Source organism: Camellia sinensis, chromosome 8 (genome assembly GCF_055761805.1).
Source record: "Camellia sinensis isolate YWXY chromosome 8, ASM5576180v1, whole genome shotgun sequence".
Lineage (NCBI taxonomy): Eukaryota > Viridiplantae > Streptophyta > Magnoliopsida > Ericales > Theaceae > Camellia > Camellia sinensis.
In genome coordinates this window covers 23,295,588-23,314,739 of record NC_138968.1, presented here as the reverse complement: position 1 = coordinate 23,314,739, position 19,152 = coordinate 23,295,588, and the positions used below count along the sequence as shown (strand labels likewise).

Sequence of the window (19,152 nt, the reverse complement as noted above, 5' to 3'; positions counted from 1 at the left end):
GGATGTAGATCTTATGAATGAAAAGTTTATCAATGTAATTTATTTTGGTTTTGTTTGTATGTGTAGTTGTGAATTTTTTTTTTTTTTTAGAAAGGCAAATTAACGTCAACAGACTAAGAAGATTCAGACCGAATAATACTGAAAATCGCAGCAGGCACTTCATCCCTCCATACTCATTAGATTAATAAATTTATCAATATAATTGAGAAATTTATCATTCTTGAAAAATTTATCATTCTGATAACTATTTATGTAATATTAACATTGCTTAAAGTCAAAAAATCCATAGGACTGACTTGTCACTAATCCTAAATTTTAAACCGAGCCACAAAATTTTAAACCTGTTGCTCAGGCTTACCAATCCATAACCTTCTAAAATGATAAAGCCCAATCAATCAATTTTACAAATTCATACTTTAGCTTCTCACATTCTTCTAGCTCCTAAAGTTCACAATTGTGGGAATGAAAAATATACCACCAATCCACGTCTAAAGCCCCGTTGATTTTTTATTTTATTTTTTCTTTTTTTTTTTTGTTTAGTTTTTTTGCTAGATAGGATTTTAATAGATTAGTAAGTTTAATTACAATTCAGGAGTGTTCCATATTTTTCGGTAGTCCATACCAAATTACTATTATGACCTATTAATGTTCACATATTTCAAAATTTGTGTTGAAACAAAATTGTAGAAATGAATGAGCTTATTTGTTGCAACCTTTTTGAAGTCAAAAGATGATGATTAGAAAATAGAATTCAAAAGTATCCTCAATTTCTTAGACTATCAATTTTTTAAACTTGATTAAATTATTTCTAATTAATAAGTTGTAAGTATAAATTGTACCAAAAAATTTGGACACAAACTCAAAAACAATATATATATATATATATATATATCACATAAAATGCACCAACAAATCCTTGCTTATGTTTCGCCTAAACCCATTACAATAAGAGTGTTACATGATAAAGTACAAGACTTTCGAACATTGTTCATAACTTCATATGGTATATGACGATGGAGATACAGTAAAAACACACCAAATTGTTAAAAAAAACGAAAAGGTAAAAATCCACCAAATTGTAATTAGCACATGACTTGTTAAAGCAAATTGAACATGCCATCAATCAAGCCCGGCCACTAAAAACTTTGGATCAACTTCCTTATTGCCTGTATACTTACTATAATCCAATTTTAAAAAACTTAATATAACATCTATATATATAGTAGTAATTAGGAGAATCAATAAGGAGCCATTGCTGGAGTAATTGTCATGAACTTCACAGGGTGGACACCTCCTGATTCAGGTGCAGGTGCAACGTATCCGGAGCTTTTGATCTCAGCCATTTCTCTTCGTGCATTTGCACCTCGTACTTCACATAATTTGGGAAGAAACACACCTGCCAATTTTATTTTATTTAAACAAAAAAGAAAAAAGAAAAAAAATGACATGGATGGTATTAATAATGCATAATAACAGTCTCTAGCAGAATTTATTAAATGGATTTCTTTTTTTTTTTTTCTTTTTTTTCTTCCGCCTACTGGCATTGTATTTAACAATAAGGAATGGATGGATATAGGATTGTAATGAACATATATATTAACAATTTTTTTGAAAATTTGATGACACTACTCTTGTGCTAAGGAGTGTTTTGAAAAGATGGTTAACAGTTAACTTTTTGGTTTTTTTTGACTTTTTCATATGAAAGGTGATATGACCGAAAATAAATTAAAAGCTGACTTTTGACCTTTTTAGTGTGTTGCCAAAACACCTCTGAATAAGGTTGTACGTTAGAAATGTACCTTCACCAGCAGCAAGATTGAAATAGAGGTCCACAATGTTGGGGCAGCTATCGTAACACTGAGTTGAGCAAAGCTTGTGAGTGAACTGAGACTCCAAAAGAGAGTCCGATGAGATTCCAAGCATCGTCCGATCAAGCCCGCATGCTTCGATGCACTGGTTGTTCTCGATCCAGTCCTTCAATTTATCAGCCTCTATCTCTGATGTACGACACGTGTACGCTTCCTCTCCACTCCTTTTCACTGTTTTTTCGAGCACACAACGCTTACTGGATGATGATACCGCGAATGCACACGAGTCCTTGTTGAGATTCTCACATTCGATTCCTCCACCTACACACACACACACACACATATATATATATATCCCAAAAAACAAGTTAATTAAAAGAATATTTTTAAATGAATAATAATATACAAACATAACATGACCTTGTTTTTTAGAGTGGAGAATAATGTGACTTGTTGCTGTCTTTTTATTGAAAACATAAACATAATAATCATAATCTACAAACATGCCATTAATATATCATTTTGAAAGTTTATATAAGTTTTTTTTGATAAATTATAAATATACACTTTTTAAAATTTGCTTAAAATATAAATTACTCCTTATAATTTTAGAAATTACATCCTACCCCTTGAAATTTTTAATTTCGTAACAAATAGCACCTTTCATAAATAAATCATCAACTCAATTACTAATTTTTAATGATGTCTGAAATTTATTTCAATTAATAATTCAAGTAATTTTATTATTGTATAAGAGAGTAGTTAGGAATTTTATTTTTTCAGTTAATTCTGTTAAATAAAAAATTCTAAAAATGAGTATTTGTAATTTTTCAAACCATAGAAAATAATCTATATTTTAAGTAAATCTCAAAGATGTATTTGTAATTTATCTTTAAATTTTTAGTAATTAAGCATTTTGCTTCTAAAAATGCGATGTGGTCTATGGTATTGGTCAATTTAGGCTTGAAATACAAAAATAATAATTATGTAAAACATCTTTTGTATATATTGACGTTTCTATAAATTGAGGTGTATATATTATGATGAATTCTATGACGAATTTTTAAACTGTTGTTAATAATTTAAATTAAAGAATCCTTTTATCATAGTGTCCTCCATCAGGTTAGGTTTTTATAAATTGTTATTAAAACTTACGATTAGTGACTTTTTGTGACGAATTTTTCAAGCTGTTACTGAAAGTTGAAAATTAGTGATATCTTTTTGTGACAAGTTTTTTAAACTGTTGCTAAAACTTATAATTAGTAACATTTTTTGTGACAACTTTTAAATTGTCGCTAAAAATTAATAATTAGTGACTTTTAATAGGGTTTGATAACAAACGCCATTAATTTTCACAGGAGTTATTGAACAATAAGTTCACCTATTAAAACCTGCACGTAAGTTCCCTTTAATTTTTTTTATATGTAAATCTTAGGAGATCGATAAGTGTCCAAATATTATTAATTTTAATGTTTAACTTGAGCAAAAGGATTGATACTAAACTGAATGGGTAAAAATCAAACTATTCAATTTGAAATAGTATAGACCAAAGTAAAATATGAATCAAACTACAAAAATTAAAAATATAATTTATCCAAAGAAAAGCTTTCACTAACCCATGATGCCTTGCACACAGAAGGCAAGTGCAAGAGCTAGGATTGCCAGGGCCTTCAAGCTAATATAAGAAGCCATGGACACTGATGGTGAAGGAAATGAAGGCTAATGAGGGGAGCCAAACTGGGCTTAAGGATTTTGTAGTTTAGGACTAACTCTGTGAACATTCATGGTTTGGGATTGCTATTTATACTAATTTTCAAACCATGGACTGTAGTGCACTAGAATAGTTATAACAAAATAAACCTTATTTCCCAACAAACAAACAAACAAACAAAAAAAGCAAAATAATAGCTTTTAATTTTGTGAATTTAAAGTCTAATCTTTTAATTTATTTTCAATCTAAATCATTATTTATTTTCATTAAGTAAAACTAAATGAAAAAATACATTTTAATCATTAAACTCAATGGAAACGAATCTTTTAGACATTTTTTGTATACCTACGTTGAGTTTAATAATTAAAATACACTTTTCATATAGTTGTATTTAACAAAAAGAAAAAGAAAAATGGTTTAGATTGAAAAAATATTAAAAGATTAAGGTTTAAATCGATAAAATTAAAAATTTATTTTAGGAAAATTTACCCATAAGTCCTAGTTTTTGAAACGTTGAACCATTTAGTCCTAAAAGTTTTCTTATGCTCCATTTAGTCCCATTTTTACATCAGCATGATGTAAATGATGTAAATGATCTGATGTTTCATTCTATAATTTTAAAATTTATTGAAATCTGATGAACATTAGATGTTTTTCATCCTATATTTTCAAACATTATTGAAATTTGATGAACATTAGATGTTTGAAATCTAATATTTGTAACATGATTCTGATGTTACTAACATTGTATCTGATGTTATTAACATTGTAATGGGACCTTTCAGTCTATAAGAAAACTTTTAGGACTAAACAGTGCATAAGTTATTAATTTGGGATTTATTAGTGCATCCCCCTTTATTTTATTACAAGCTCAAACCTTGAATATATATATAATTTCTCGTAAAATTCATTTAGTAAGTTTGGAATGTGTTTGTGAGTTTATCGATTGATATTTTATAATTTATCTATTATTTTTTTTAATTTTTAATATCATATATTTGTTTTAGAAGAAATATACAACGTGCAAGTTATGGTTTCTTGTGATGATATTTTGTGGTGAAATTACGAATATTAAATTTATGATGTATATTTTAAAGTTGAAAATATAATGTTATGATATTTTGTGATTTTTATTATTATACTTTGTAATTTTTGTTATGACATTTTAAGATGAAAAAATTATGGTAGTATTTGGTAGAGCTTTCTAAATATGATTTGAGAATAGGAGTTGTATTTTGAGTTTGTGAGTTTTGGAATTATAATTTGAGTGTGAAAAATTTGTTTGGTGAATGAGTTTTGAAAAGAGTTTTGAATTGAGTGGGAAATTTTTTATGTGACATATGATATTTGATACAAAAACTTGCAACTTATAATCAAATACACAACTCAAAATTCTATCAAAGTTCATAAAAAAATTTTAAAAATTCGGAAAATATTTTTTGTTGAATATATAAAAATTAACATGTGTCAATTGCAAAAAAAAAAAAAAAAAAAATTGCACTGCTCCGGTCAACCGGCCGGACGACTGGTTAGTTCAAATTTTCCCCGCCTTCAACTGAGTTTTCAAAAATGAACGTGGAATTAATTTTTAAAAACTGTAAACAAGCACCATAAGCAAATCAAAGTGTGGAACTAAAGTTCCAAAACCCTTCCAAACGCAGCCTATGATTTTTGTGATAAAAAATTTATGACATTTTTGTGTAATTTTATCATCTCCCATTTATTTAAAACCATGATATTGATTCCCACATTAGGTTCTGTTTAGAAATTTGACTATTTTAGTTAATTTTTTTATTTTTATTTTTGAACTATGTTATGAGATGAAAAAAAAGTTATGTTTGTGATGATTTGTGATTTTTTATAGTTCAAGAAATAACTGTTTGGAAAAAAAATAATTAATTAATATATAAAATGTGATATTTTATTTTATTAATTATTATTATTATTATTATTATTATTATTATTATTTTTTACCGTTATGGACTATTTCAATCAAACACTTTGTTCCTAAACAGCGCCTTCAATTTCTCATTACCTAGTAGAATAGACTTGAACATGCTAGAAATTGGACTATGTGAAAACGACATAACCCTACTTTTTCAGACCTTTATGAATCTGTGCAGTGCTGGGTGGGGCGGGACCCTACATGGATTTGGAAGGTCTCTACCGAACTGACCAGTTGCCGGTCAAAGACTCCAGCGGTAATCACTCAGTTTCATTTTAGTTTTTAAAATTTATTTTTTTTTAATTTTACATTTCGTTTATTGTATTTTTTTTATTTTCACTAATTTTTTTTAATATTTTAACTAATTTTTAAAATTTTTAGATATACCTAACATAAATATAATTAAAAAATATAATATTTGTAAAAAAAATTTAAAAATTTTACTAAATATCAAATATATATATATATATAAATCAGTAGATTTTTTGTATTTTTATATATTTATTAATTTTTTAAAATATTTTTTCATAAATATTTTACTATTTAAACATATCTAAGTAAGGTATATTCAAAAAAGAAAAAAATACTTAAAATTTTAAAAATATTCACTAAAAATAAAAAAAATACAAAAAATAAAATACTCAATTTTTAAAAAAATGAATTTAAAACACTGAAACCAAGCACTGCCTCGTTTGGCAACCGAATTTTTTAGCTAAAAAGTCAAAAAGTTACTAAATTAGCCAAAAAGTCAACAACCCATACCAAAAAGTCAAAGATTCTATTTTTTCTCTACTTTTTGCACATCTCTTCGTAAAAAGTCAAAAAGTCATCCCAAATATACTAGTTTTTTTTAGCTCATATTTTAGCCAAATAGCTAAAAAGTTACTAAATTAGCCTGTTCCCAAACGAGGCCTGAATTTTTTTTTTTTTTTTTGAGTAGCACCAATAATGGTTGATGATGGCGCTACCCGCAGGGAAAAAAAAGTCTATGGAACCCAATAAAATAAAAATTGTTCCAAAATTTTAATGTGTGTTTGGTTTTATTTTTTACAATTTTTAAATAAATTCTTATTTATTTTTAGTGATTTTTTAGTTGTTTTTACTTTTTAATGCACCTAATAAAGATGTATAAAGTTAGTCAAAATATTTAAAAAAATATACTAAAGATAGACTAAAATTCGAATAAAAAATTGTATGCATTTTTGTTCGGATATTTGTTAATTTTTAGTGAAATTTTTTTCATATTTTAATTTTTTTAATTTTATTTTTTACTTATTAGATTCATCTAATCTTAATGTATCTACAAAAGAAAAATAAAAATAAAAATAAAAATAAAAATAAAAATAAAAATGTCTAAAATATAAAATAAAAAAAAAAGTTTAATAAAGACAAACGAAAACTAATTTAAAAATAATTTCTCAGAATTGTAGGCCCACTCTCTATGAATAAATCTTAATCTTAGATTTTTATAATCTATTAAATATTTTGATTTTTGTAACAAAATAAATTCTAAATTTTTTATTTTATAAATTTAAATTTTGATCTTTTGATTTGTTTTCAATATAAGTCATTTGCCTTTTTTCTTTTTTTTTTTTTGTTAAGTAAAACTACCCCAAAAAATGATATTTTGCTCATTAAACTGAACAAATATATATATATATATATATATATTAGATATTTTATGTGTATATATTGAAATTAATGACTACAGTGGCGGAGCTAGAAAATTAGGTTAGAGGGAGCATTTATTAATTATAATTTTTATTTTAAAAAAATCATGAGCAACATTAAGATAATCATAATTTTATGAGATTATTTTAAACATAAAAAATTACATATTCATTATTAATAAGAACAAATCAAAATTCTATAATAGTGTGGAATGATGTAAGTTTGCAATTTCAACACAAAAAATTATGGATCAAAATTCCTAATTTTAAAAAATAAAAACACATCATTTATAGCATAAATTATTATAAAATCTATTTAATTTTTATTTGATAGAAAAATATTAAAGCGATGACATTACTTATAAATGATGTATTTTGAATGAAAATTATTAAACAGTCTTAGAGTACCATATGATGTTACCTACGTGATACTCAAAGCATAGAAAATCACAAATCACACTAAGTGGTATGTCAACTACTTGAAAATAATGAGTTCATTATATCCAATCTATAATATTTTTCGTTACACGATTGATTTAAACTACTATATAAATAATATCACACAGTGTTTTCAAAGTATCAAATAACTACTTGTTGTGAACAATATAATAAATCCTTAGCCAAAGAAAATGTTAAGGAAAAAAAAAAGAATACATTTTATACATGGCAATAATAAAAAAAAAAAAATCAAAATTGAGGGGGTGCACGTGACCCCCTGGCCCTATGCTGCCTCCGCCCCTGAATGACTACAATATCTACAAAATTAAAAATTCACAATTTATTTTGTTACATGAATCAAACTCTAGAGTTTTTTATATATTATAATTTCTCCTTATTTATTTATTAATTTATATTTTAAAAATTTGTAGACCCACTGTATGAGGAGACCACATGTTATGTGAAAACAATTCTTAAGTTGAACCGAAAATATCAAAAAAAAAGAACACATGTGAAATTGTAGGTAGTTCTTCTTTTGGCTACTTGCATTGCATGGTGCAATGCAAATGATGCACAACTAGGGCTGCGCAAAAAAATCGTGTATCCATTCAAATTATAGATGAGTGGATTGAATTGTGTGGGTTAGATGACAAAAATTAACAAGTTAATTAGTTTACGTATTAAAATTTGTCAACATGTCTACAAACTAACCCAAGATGATTGTTTTGGAATTTTAAGAATAAATACCGATTTTTTTTATTTTTATTTTTTTAATTGTAAAAAAAACTAAGGTTATATGGTAATTGATGTTCTTTTTCATTTTGTATTTATAACGCGATCGACTTGCCCAAACTGTTGGTTTGAATATGTTAAAATATTCTATTAACCCGATGATTTAGTGGATAAGTAGACTTGCAGTAGATTAAAAATTCTCAAATTGTCTAGGATTGGCTGGTTGATGATTTTTTCTAAAATAGTCTCAAACCTGCACACACCCTTAGGCACAAGTACCGTTGTAAAATGAATCAAGCAATCCAAGTATGATTGGTTAAAAACTCAAAATAGGTTCATAACGTATAAAAATGGAGGTTAAACATATTTTAGAACTCATTTTTCAAGAAAAATTTGAACAATCTAGTGTTTAAAACCAAGTTACTCTTGTGATCAACTTGATTAAAGCTCATGTGAGGTTGACTCAAAAAATTAAAAAAAAAACTAAATTTAAACAAATACGACATGCTACGCTGCTCAACTCAAATTAATTGCTGAGACCCTTGTGACAGTTTGGCATTACGTTACACCTTAGAGCATTTTCGACCATTGTTGCTATAATGCCATTGCTATTATTATAATTTAGCAATGAATAGTGCTATTTTACCAAATTACAGTAATGGTGCTCTAATGGTCATTTACTATTTTGGCAAACAACCATGCTTCCTACACCCAGTGGGGGTCGCGCCCCCAGTGACGTGGCGCGCCCCCACTGGTCGAAAATCAAAAAAAAAAAAAAAAAAAAAGAAAAACTGTTTTTTTCCTTCCAACCCCCAGCTGACACCTCACTGGGTGTCATCCCCAGCTGGGGGTAGGAAGCATTTTTCTTTGGCAAATCTCAACCAACTTTTCCTCCAAATTTGTAGGTGTTGTTTGGATATAAGTTTTTTTGTGATTTTATTTTTTGTTTATTTTTTGTCTTTTGTGACCTTTTTTTAACTGTTTGTAATATATATATATATATATATATTTATATTATTCCCCACTAGACAAATATAAAAAATAAATAAAAATTTGAAAAATTGGAAAAAAAATAAAAATAAAAATATTTTATCTTTTAATTGCCTTCATTTGAAAAAATATATTTATTTTTTCATTATACTTTATTGAAAAAATTAAATTATACTAAACTATTTTGCTACATTATACATTGCAAAAATAATATTACATTCTTCTGTTGAAAATATTCAAAAATAAAAACAAATATGAAATTTCATTACAAAATAAAAATATGACACACTACAAGAAAATCCAGCTTTGGCGACTAAAAAATGAATTTTCGTCGCTGAAAGTAGGACAATCGGCGACTAAAATGGAATCACTTTTGGCGACTAAGACAATTTAGTAGCCAAATGCATAGTTATTGGCGACTAAAATCAATTTCGTAGCCAAAAGTAGGGGTTTTGGCAACTAAAATTCAGTTTAGTCGCCAAAAGTGCAGATTTTTTGCTACTAAAAAAAATTAGTAGCTAAAAGGAGGGGTTTTGCCGACTGAACCCGACTTTAGTCACCAAAAGTGCTATTTTTGGCTACTAAAAAAAAATTAGTAGCTAAAAGGAGGAGTTTTGGCTACTAAACCTGACTTTAGTCGCCAAAAGTGGCTGTTTTTGGCTACTAAAAAAAATTAGTAGCTAAAAGTAGAGGTTTTGCCGACTAAAACTGACTTTAGTCGCCAAAAGTGGCCTAAATTTTTTTTAGTAAATAATTTATTTTTTAAATAATTATATTAAATTAAAATAATTATATTTGTATATATTATTATTTTGTATTAATCCGGTTAATATACTATATAAATAATATATATTGCATATATATTCATGTGAAGTTGTAGTGGCATAGTGGAGGGAGTGTTGTGCAAAAAGGCTGGGAATATGGGATGGTTAGGGTTCGAAACTCAAGAAAAGCAAAAAAAAGTCGATTTTTTTTTTTGCCGGAAACACCTTTGGCGACTAAAATTTTAGTCGCCAAAAGTCTATATTTTGGCGACTAAACTGTTTAGTCGGCGATTTAGTGACTATTGGCGACTAAATTTTTAGTCGGTAAATGTATTATTTCCAAAAGTGAAAAACACTATTGGCGACTAATTTTTTAGTCGATAAACACCTATGTTTGGCGACTAAAAAAAGTTTAGTCGCCAATACCCTCCGCGACCAGAAATACGCGACAAATGTGGCGACTAAAAAATTTTGTCGGGAAAAGTCAAAAACTGACTTTCGGCGACTAAAAACAGACTTTTGGCGACTAAAAATTTAGTCGCCAAAAGTGATTTTTTTTGTAGTGACATTACAAATAAAGACTAACGATTACATTAAAAAATAAATAACATTGTAAAATTTAAAAATACATTATCCTGTAATTATTCATCAGGAGGCAGGGGGAAGTAGTAATTTGGGCTGCTGCCATTTGAGGACCACTTGGCGAAAATCTCATTTTTTCACATTGTGTAATATGCTTTCATCTGAGGGTCCAAATGAGAAATGTCCACATTCATTATCATATGTTCTTCCTTTTCATCTCATGTTCTTGTTTTCTGATCTCAAAGTCATGATTTTTTATTTCAAGTTCTTTCATCTCCTACAGTGCTTGAATCCTTTTTTCTTCTCTTTCATCTTTTTTTCTTTTCTTTCTTAGCAAGGTGTTGGTTAAATGTCTCCAATTGTATGCTCATTTTTTGGACTTCAGCTTCAACTACTTATTAATTTCTCTGAAATAATTCTTTTAAAGCTTTCCTACCCATAGGCCTTTTACCCCTTGCAGAGACACTGCCCTCACCAACAGTTGGATTGTTACCAACACTTGGACTGGTGTCATCTTCAAGAGAAATGTAGTTATCCATAGGAGAATCGGGGGCTGAATTAGGGAAAACAATGTATGTATCCTTGACTTCACTATGTTTGTAGGAGTTACATATTGCCACTTGATATTATTTTGCAAGATTGGCCAATAATGTTTAAAAGTAAAATGTTTGTTTTCATCTTGGTGGTATAACAGTTTTCATCTTAATGGTATAGCAGTTTTGCTTGCATCTGTATCAATAAATTCTAAGATTAATTAATTAGTTCATTTTTAAATAAGACAAAATAAATAAACTAACATAAATAAATGAATATAAAATTTTACTATGTCAACTTGAGACATTCCACTTGGGTGTAAATTTTCGACTTGTGTCAAACACCCACGAAATTTGTTGCAACATTTCATGATTACACCTCATTGAGATGAGATTGACACTTATTTTCTTGAGTGATCATTTTGCAGCGAACAATAATTTTCAAAAATTCTTTCCCCAAAAATGAGCATGAGATTGCGAATTCCCAACAATTGGATCTTCAGTAATGTGACACCATACTTACAAATTGTCACATCTTCTTCAGTAGTGAAAGATTTTCCTCTTTTTGTTTTTGATGAACCTTCCATAGTGATTGTGTAAAAAAACTAAAACGAATATAATTTCGGAAGTTTATTGTGACATCAAATTGAGATGAAGAGAGGAGAAAAGAAAAATGAAATGTGTAATGGTTGCTGTGAAATAAATTTGAGATGAAGGGTTTCTATTTATAAAAATTCAAAATATTACCATTTTAATATATTGTTGTTTGACACAAGCTGTGTTTGTTTTTCTTTTTTGTTTTTTTAGCCAAACAGAGCACAAAAGCTCTATTTGGTTTCATCACCATCATCCGAGCGTTTGTTGTTATTTTTATTTTTCTTTTTTAGCCAAACAGAGCACAACGGCTCTATTTGGTTTTATCACCATCGTCCACGTGTCTCTTTTCTTTCTCTCAATCTTAGTCTTTGTCTCTCTCTATTTGGTTTCATCATCACCTCCTCCCTCTCAGTCTCCGTCTCTCTCTCTCACTCTCAGATCTCATTTATTATCTCTCCATCACCGAAAGTCTCTCTCTCTGCTTTCCATTTCTCTCTTCTCCGTCTATCACCGAAAGTCTCTCTGCTTTCTGTCTCTCTCTTTTCCATCCATCACCCCTGCCTCTCTCTGCTCTTTGTCTCTTTTTACCCCCCACCCCTGTCTTTATCTTACTCCCCCCTCTCTCTCTCTCTCTATATATCTCTTCTCTATCCAAGTGATCAGTCGTTTTCTCTCACGGATAGACACTTCTCTTTCTCTCTCTCTCTCACTCCTAGAACCCAGGTCTAACTCTTTTTCACTCCTATAACCTGTCGCCGTCTACCAATCACCACTGTCTGCCAGATCTGCCTCCAAAAGCCTCAGTTCCCTCTGAATCGATCATCCATGTCTCCAAATCTCACAAACCCACCTCCAAATCTATCCCTCTCTCTCTCCCTCTCACTGCCGTCTACCCCCATCCCTTTGTTTCTCTCACTGTAGCATCTATATGAAAGAACACAAAGAAGATCACGTATTTGTATCATCTGTAGAATCATCTGTATCAAAGAACACAAAGAAGATCATCTATCTCTCTTCTATTTTTTATTTTTCTTTAAAAATTTTGTTTACTTTAAATTTGTGAAACTGAAATTTGGAAAATTGAAAATTTGGTGATTTTGGTATGTTGAAATTTGGAAAGTTGAAATTTGGTGATTCTGTGTTTGTTATGTTGAAATTTGGAATGTTGGAAATTGTTTGGAAATTCTGTGTTTGATATGTTGAAATTTGTGTGATTATTGGGTGAATATTGAAATTGTGTGTGGAAAAGATGATGAAAAAGGAAGGGAGGGAGGAAATGGTTGGTTGAAGGTGACTTGACAGTTTTGGCATTTGGCAAAGATAGCAACTGCTAAAACTTGTCATTAGAGGTGTCTTTCTATCAACTGCTGCCATAATCTGGCAATAGCAGCTCTAACGGCACACCATTGGAGATGCTCTTAGGGTACAGTGGGTTCGGAGTTTAGGATTCAAGCTGATGGAGCAACGGTGGCCCTTTAGTAGTAATCTAACTTCTAATCTTACTAACTGATGTCTACCTTTGTCAAAAAAAAGAAATAAAAAAAAAACTCGAATTAATTTGTAAATCCATCCACAAGTCATACAGAGTTGGTACATATAACCACTTGATATTATATTAGTAACCCATTTCAGTTCAACTGTCTTTTTAGCAAGGTCTACGCTGTAATGGATCTTAAACCGTTATCAAACACTTTGTCGCGTATGATTTCACAAAGGAGGGCAGCTAATTCAGTTGTTTTTTTTATTTATTTGTTTAAACTTGTGTTAGAATTTTGGTGTAACTTCTGCTTATATGTTATGAAGTATAAATAATTTGCATAAATTAAAAATAAAATAATAAAACATAATTATCCAAAAATTAGAAGGAAAAAAAAACTTTTAATTCATGTTTTTTAATCATCAAATTTTAAGTTGATAAAACTATATCAAAAGGCCTATAGTTTGTTGTGCCCTGCACAACAGCTTGCCTTAGTTGGGAATAGATTATTTTAATAATTTTTAAATTTTTTTTTGACTAAAACTAGCAATTGACTCGCACAATGCACATGTTATTTTATTTTTATTTTTTTGAAAAAATAGTTGATGGTACAATGTGTGTTATAAAAGAATAATTTTAATTTTAATTTTAATTTAAAAATAAAAATAAAAATAAAGTATGATTTTAATTATTTATTTTGATAATATTTGAGCTATCATTCTATAAAATTATTACTTGAATACTTATATATATTAATTTTAGTTAAATTATTTGTGTGTTTTGATAATTTTAGTTCTATCATATTATAAAGTGTAATTATCATATAATAATTTTGTATGATATATATTAAATTTAAAATAATAAAATAAATACTCATTTTGATATTAAAAATAATATTTAAATTAAAAGAAGAGTTAGTAACATAAAATTAAACTAAATTCTAACTATTTAATTTTTTTTTTGTATTCATTTGGAAAATAAAATATGTAGAAATAGAAATTATATAAAATTTATTAAAAAAATTAAATGCAAATATGTTGTAGTTAGATTATCATATAATAATTTTATATGATATATATATATATATATATATGTATATGTATATTAAATTATAAGATTGTAAAATAAACACTCTTAATTATATTAAAATATCAACTATATGAAAAAAAAAATTAAAACCGACTAATTGAGAAAGAAATCAAATAATAACATCTAAACCTAAAAAGAAAAAATAATGAAAACATTCAAACGATAGATACATCTCAATGTGTGAAGTGATTAATTATCTGTAATATGATATCAAAACATAAAAGAACTTATTGTTCAACAATTAAAAAAGTAACTTAAGCAGCAAATCTAAATTTTAGAAGTTCCTCAAGAATATCATTATTATCCATGTTTTTTCTTCTGTGAATTGTGATTATATAAAATAGTGTAGGAAATGAAGTATAATTTCATATATAGAATCATTATAAAATTTAAACAACAAATCCATACTATAGAATTAGTATTGGGTATAGAATAACACGGGAAAATAAGAAGGAAAAAAAAAAGGCAATTTAGTATTAAAAAAAATTGTAATACCCTTAAAAGAATTAAAAAGAAAAACGTGAAATGTAAAATTAGTATTGGGTTTGTGGATTATCTTAATTTACCATGAAAAATATATGGAAAATAAATATTTGTCAAATTGAGTCCATATAAAATAGGTAAGTTAGTATAATTTAAATTAGGTTTGAGTTTGTGTAGAACACATGTTGACATGACTCTCTTAGAAAAAAAAATGTAAGCCCTTATAATGTGCCATTTAAATATGGAAAAACACATTACTTTTAATATATATATATATATATATATATGAGGTAAAAAAATTTAGTATGTTTAGAATGACTTTTTAATTTTTTACGAAAAGTGTGCAAAAAATAGAGAGAAAATAAAAATTTTAATTTTTTAGTATAAGTTGTTGACCTTTTAATTTTTTTAGTGATTTTTTTGATTTTTAAACTAAAATATTGAGTTTTCAAACGAGATGTGGAACATTTCATTTTTATTACTAGGCCAATTGACCAATACTGCTCTCATTATTTGCAAAGATGCATATGAAGTTTTATTGTTTTTACTTTTGCCTGTAACTTATTTTAAATTAATAGTTGATAAAAAAAAATTTAAAAATTAAAAAAAAAGTTTTTTAAAAAACAAGTACAATTTAAAGGCATTTTGTTTTAGTTTCTGAATAATCAACTTTTTCAAATAATGTTAATTACATAAGAGTGATCATATTTAAATACATCTGATATCATGTCATTAATCACATTGTATATCTAAAGAGTTTCACATAATATTAATATCAGATCCATAAGATAATACTCAAATGTTGTCACTGAAACAACACTACACCACAAAAAAAAAGGGGGGGAGGGGAGAAGAAGAGAAAGATTAATGAGTGTATACAGTTATCAGTGGTTGTTAGGTTTAAATTCGGTATATTGTTGAATTTCTAGTTATTATAGACTAGTAGTCTATTTAATGATGTAGATATATTTTATATTTGTAATTACTCTTCTAGTGATTGACAAAAATACAAAAAAACACAAAAAAAAAGAAGAAGAAGAAGAAGAAAAGTAACGATAGGCATCCTTGAGAAAATGCACATCACATGCCATTTCATAATTACACCACAATAATTCATAACAAAATCACAATAGCTTGAAATTATGCGCACTTCGTAACTTTTCAATAGTCGCAACATAATCACATAATTTGAAATCAACAGTGCTGCATACCCCCAGTGGGGGTCGCACCCCCAGTGAGGTGTCGCGCCCCCACTGGTTGAAACCCAAAAAAAAAAAAAAAAAAAGAAAACAGTGTTTTTTTTGACCAATTATGGAGTGCCACCTCACTGGGGGTCGACCCCCAGTGGGTGTACGAGGCATTTTTCATTTGAAATATAACTACAATTATTTGTAGCCTTTTTTTTTTTTTTTTTTTTTTTTTTTTTTTAACACAACAAAACTTTATATAACTTTGCTTGTCAATGACAAGACTTTCCCATGCGAAAAAGCAATGTCTTATACTTTTACCATAAGACCATTTTGCAAGACCAACAACTCTAGTTTTGGTCACAACGCATTTTTACTTTAAAATGATGGAAGAGGAATTCTAGACAAAATTAATTCTTCTTTCCTTGATTAAACAAAACTCATTCTTCTTTCCTTGATTAATTTATTAATTAATTATAAAGAATTATGAAATGTAACAGAAATTCGGTTGGTATTGAATTTTAAAAATTGCATGAGAAGGAATTTGTCTCTCAACCCCGTCATTCACGGCCAAACTTGTAAGGACTTATTATTAATTTCTTTTGTTTTTTAAAGCATAGACTGGTAGAGTTGAATCATTAATCCATAGAACTCATTGCTTGGATTTTGTAAAAAGTCATTTATGAATAGGACAATCCGTTAAAATTTATACCTTATTTTCAACTTTGCTTCCCAACTTCTTGGCTTTCTCTTTAGCTGATATGAAACCTCTATATTTTTACGAATCACTTTAAAAAATAAATTTATTTTTAAAATAAACAAAAAGTTGAGAAGATAAAATCTAATCTTGTTGTTTTATATTTTAACTTACACAAAAGAAATATATATCAAACAAAAATATAGAATTATAATATTAAAAAAAAAAACAAACGGCTGCGGCACAATATCACTCTGACATTATTGTTCTCTTATTTTTCATATGTAAATAAAATTCTTTCTAGAAAGTTATGTACCCAAAAAAAAAAAAAAACTTTTAATATAGTTTGATTAAGTAAACAATCCAATTCACAATCCAACAAGCAATAGTCAATTCAAATTTTAGGAATTTCAATTTTTAAATAAATTTAACAAACAATTGAAGTAGAACATATAATAATACAAAACCGAAGGTATATAGAGAGAATCTAAAAAAATTCAGTCAGAATGGTGAATTGGTTTGAGGAGAAGTTTGAAAAAGTGAAATTAATTACTTTCAACTCTCCACTAATAAAAATAATTTAATTTTTAGATTTGATATTAAAGTGTTGGACTTCGTTAGATTTTTTGCAAATGAAAATCAAAATAATTGCGATTCTCCATCACCAATAAAAATAATTTTGTTTTCGAGTTCAGTGGTGAGAGTTGGATTTTGTTTTAAATCATCTAAATAAGCGTATTTTTTGACTTTTTATGAAATATGGGTTAGGTATGGGTTGAGTTTGAAGTGATGTGATAGAAATGTTATATGATTTAAATAAGATGATGTGACTTAAATAAAATAGTGACTTTTTAACTTTTTTAAGTTATGACAAACTATGGAGTGTTTTGGGAAGGAAAAAAAAAAAAAGTTAGCATTTAACTTTTTACCCATTTTGAATTATATCATCTCACATTTTTTATTCATAAAAAAATAAAATAGACTAAAAAATTAAAAATTAATTTTTTACCAATTTTCAAAATACACACAAGTCCTTAGATGAGTTTTGTTAGCTAAAATCAAAATAACTGGGGCCCTCCGTTTAATTGATGTCTAACAAAAACAAAAAAACAAAAAACCTTCAGTATTTTTTATGGGCCCTATTTTTTAGCCTTAATTTGGGGCCCAAAATAGTAATTTTGTCCGCTTGTCTCGAGGGCTGGTTCTCTTAACTACATGCCTTTAGGTTGTTTGATTTATAAATTTAAAAAAAGATTAAAAAAGAGAAATGATAAAAAAGTGTGAAATAAAATAAAATCGTCATCATATATATATATATATATATAAATAGTATTTTTTCCATTTTTAAATGACACATTCTAACGACTTATTTTTTTTAAAAAAAAACCAGATCATAATGCATTTTCTATTTATATATAAATTTTAACACAAACTCAAACTCAATATAAATTATATTAACTTTACCTATTTTATGTGAATTCTATTTGACAAATACTTTTCCATATATTTTCTATTGTAAATGATCCACAAACCCAATACCAATTTTATATGGGATAAATATTTCTTTCACAAACCCAATTTGAGTTTTACATGAAATCTAACTATAAATCTAGGGTAAATTATATTGACACCCCTTGAGATTTATATTTATTACAGTTCCTCCCTCACATTTTAAAAATTACATCTCCCTCCCTGAGGTTTAAAGTTTCATTACAGATTATCCTCTGAGGTTTAAAGTTTTATAACAGTTCTCCCCTCACCGTAATGATCATCATACATAAAATTACGAGAAATTACACTGACACCCCCTGAGGTTTATATTTATTACAGTTTTCCCCTCACCTTTTGAAAATTACATCTCCCCCCTGAGGTTTAAAGTTTCATTACAGATCACCCCCTCAACCCTTTTAATTTTTTTAAATGCCAATTTTACCCTCATCTGATAAATTACATTGACACCCCTCACTTTTTAGAAATTACAATCCCCTCCCTAAGGTTTAAAGTAGCATTACCAATTGCCCCCTCAATTAGTATTAGTTGGAAAAAAAAAATTCATTGAAAAAAAAAATTAATTGGAAAAAAATTAATTGAAAAAAAAATTGTTAGTAAATTTTTTAAATTTTTGTTTAAAAACCAACGTAAACTCGTTTTTTAAATTTACAATTTGTCCTCAAATTTACAAACTGAGACAACCATTTATAAATTGAAAACTGTCAAACAAGTTTTTATGACAGTTTTTTAAATTTTTGTAAATATAAATTGAAAACTGAAAACGAAATGGTTGCCAAACAGGTCTCAGATAGTAAAAATGTCGTAAAATTAACAAATAATTAAATAAGTTATTAACGTAAGAAATGACTTATCAAAAGATTCTTAGGCTATGTAGAGTTTGATTTTTAGAATTTTTTTTTTAAATTAAAAATTAATTTGGTTAAGAAATAAAAAATAA

General features: G+C 27.5%; 1 protein-coding gene across 1 annotated transcript; it reads right to left on the bottom strand.

Moving 5' to 3' along the window:
* Positions 1-846: 846 nt before the first annotated feature.
* LOC114315775 (uncharacterized) lies at positions 847-3,587 on the bottom strand. The gene is made up of 3 exons (XM_082882246.1): positions 3,425-3,587; positions 1,800-2,129; positions 847-1,396 (listed from the first exon to the last, which is right to left on the bottom strand). The coding sequence occupies exons 1-3, from the start codon at positions 3,498-3,500 to the stop codon at positions 1,239-1,241; spliced, it is 564 nt and encodes a 187-aa protein (XP_082738372.1). The 5' UTR covers positions 3,501-3,587; the 3' UTR covers positions 847-1,238.
* Positions 3,588-19,152: the final 15,565 nt, after the last annotated feature.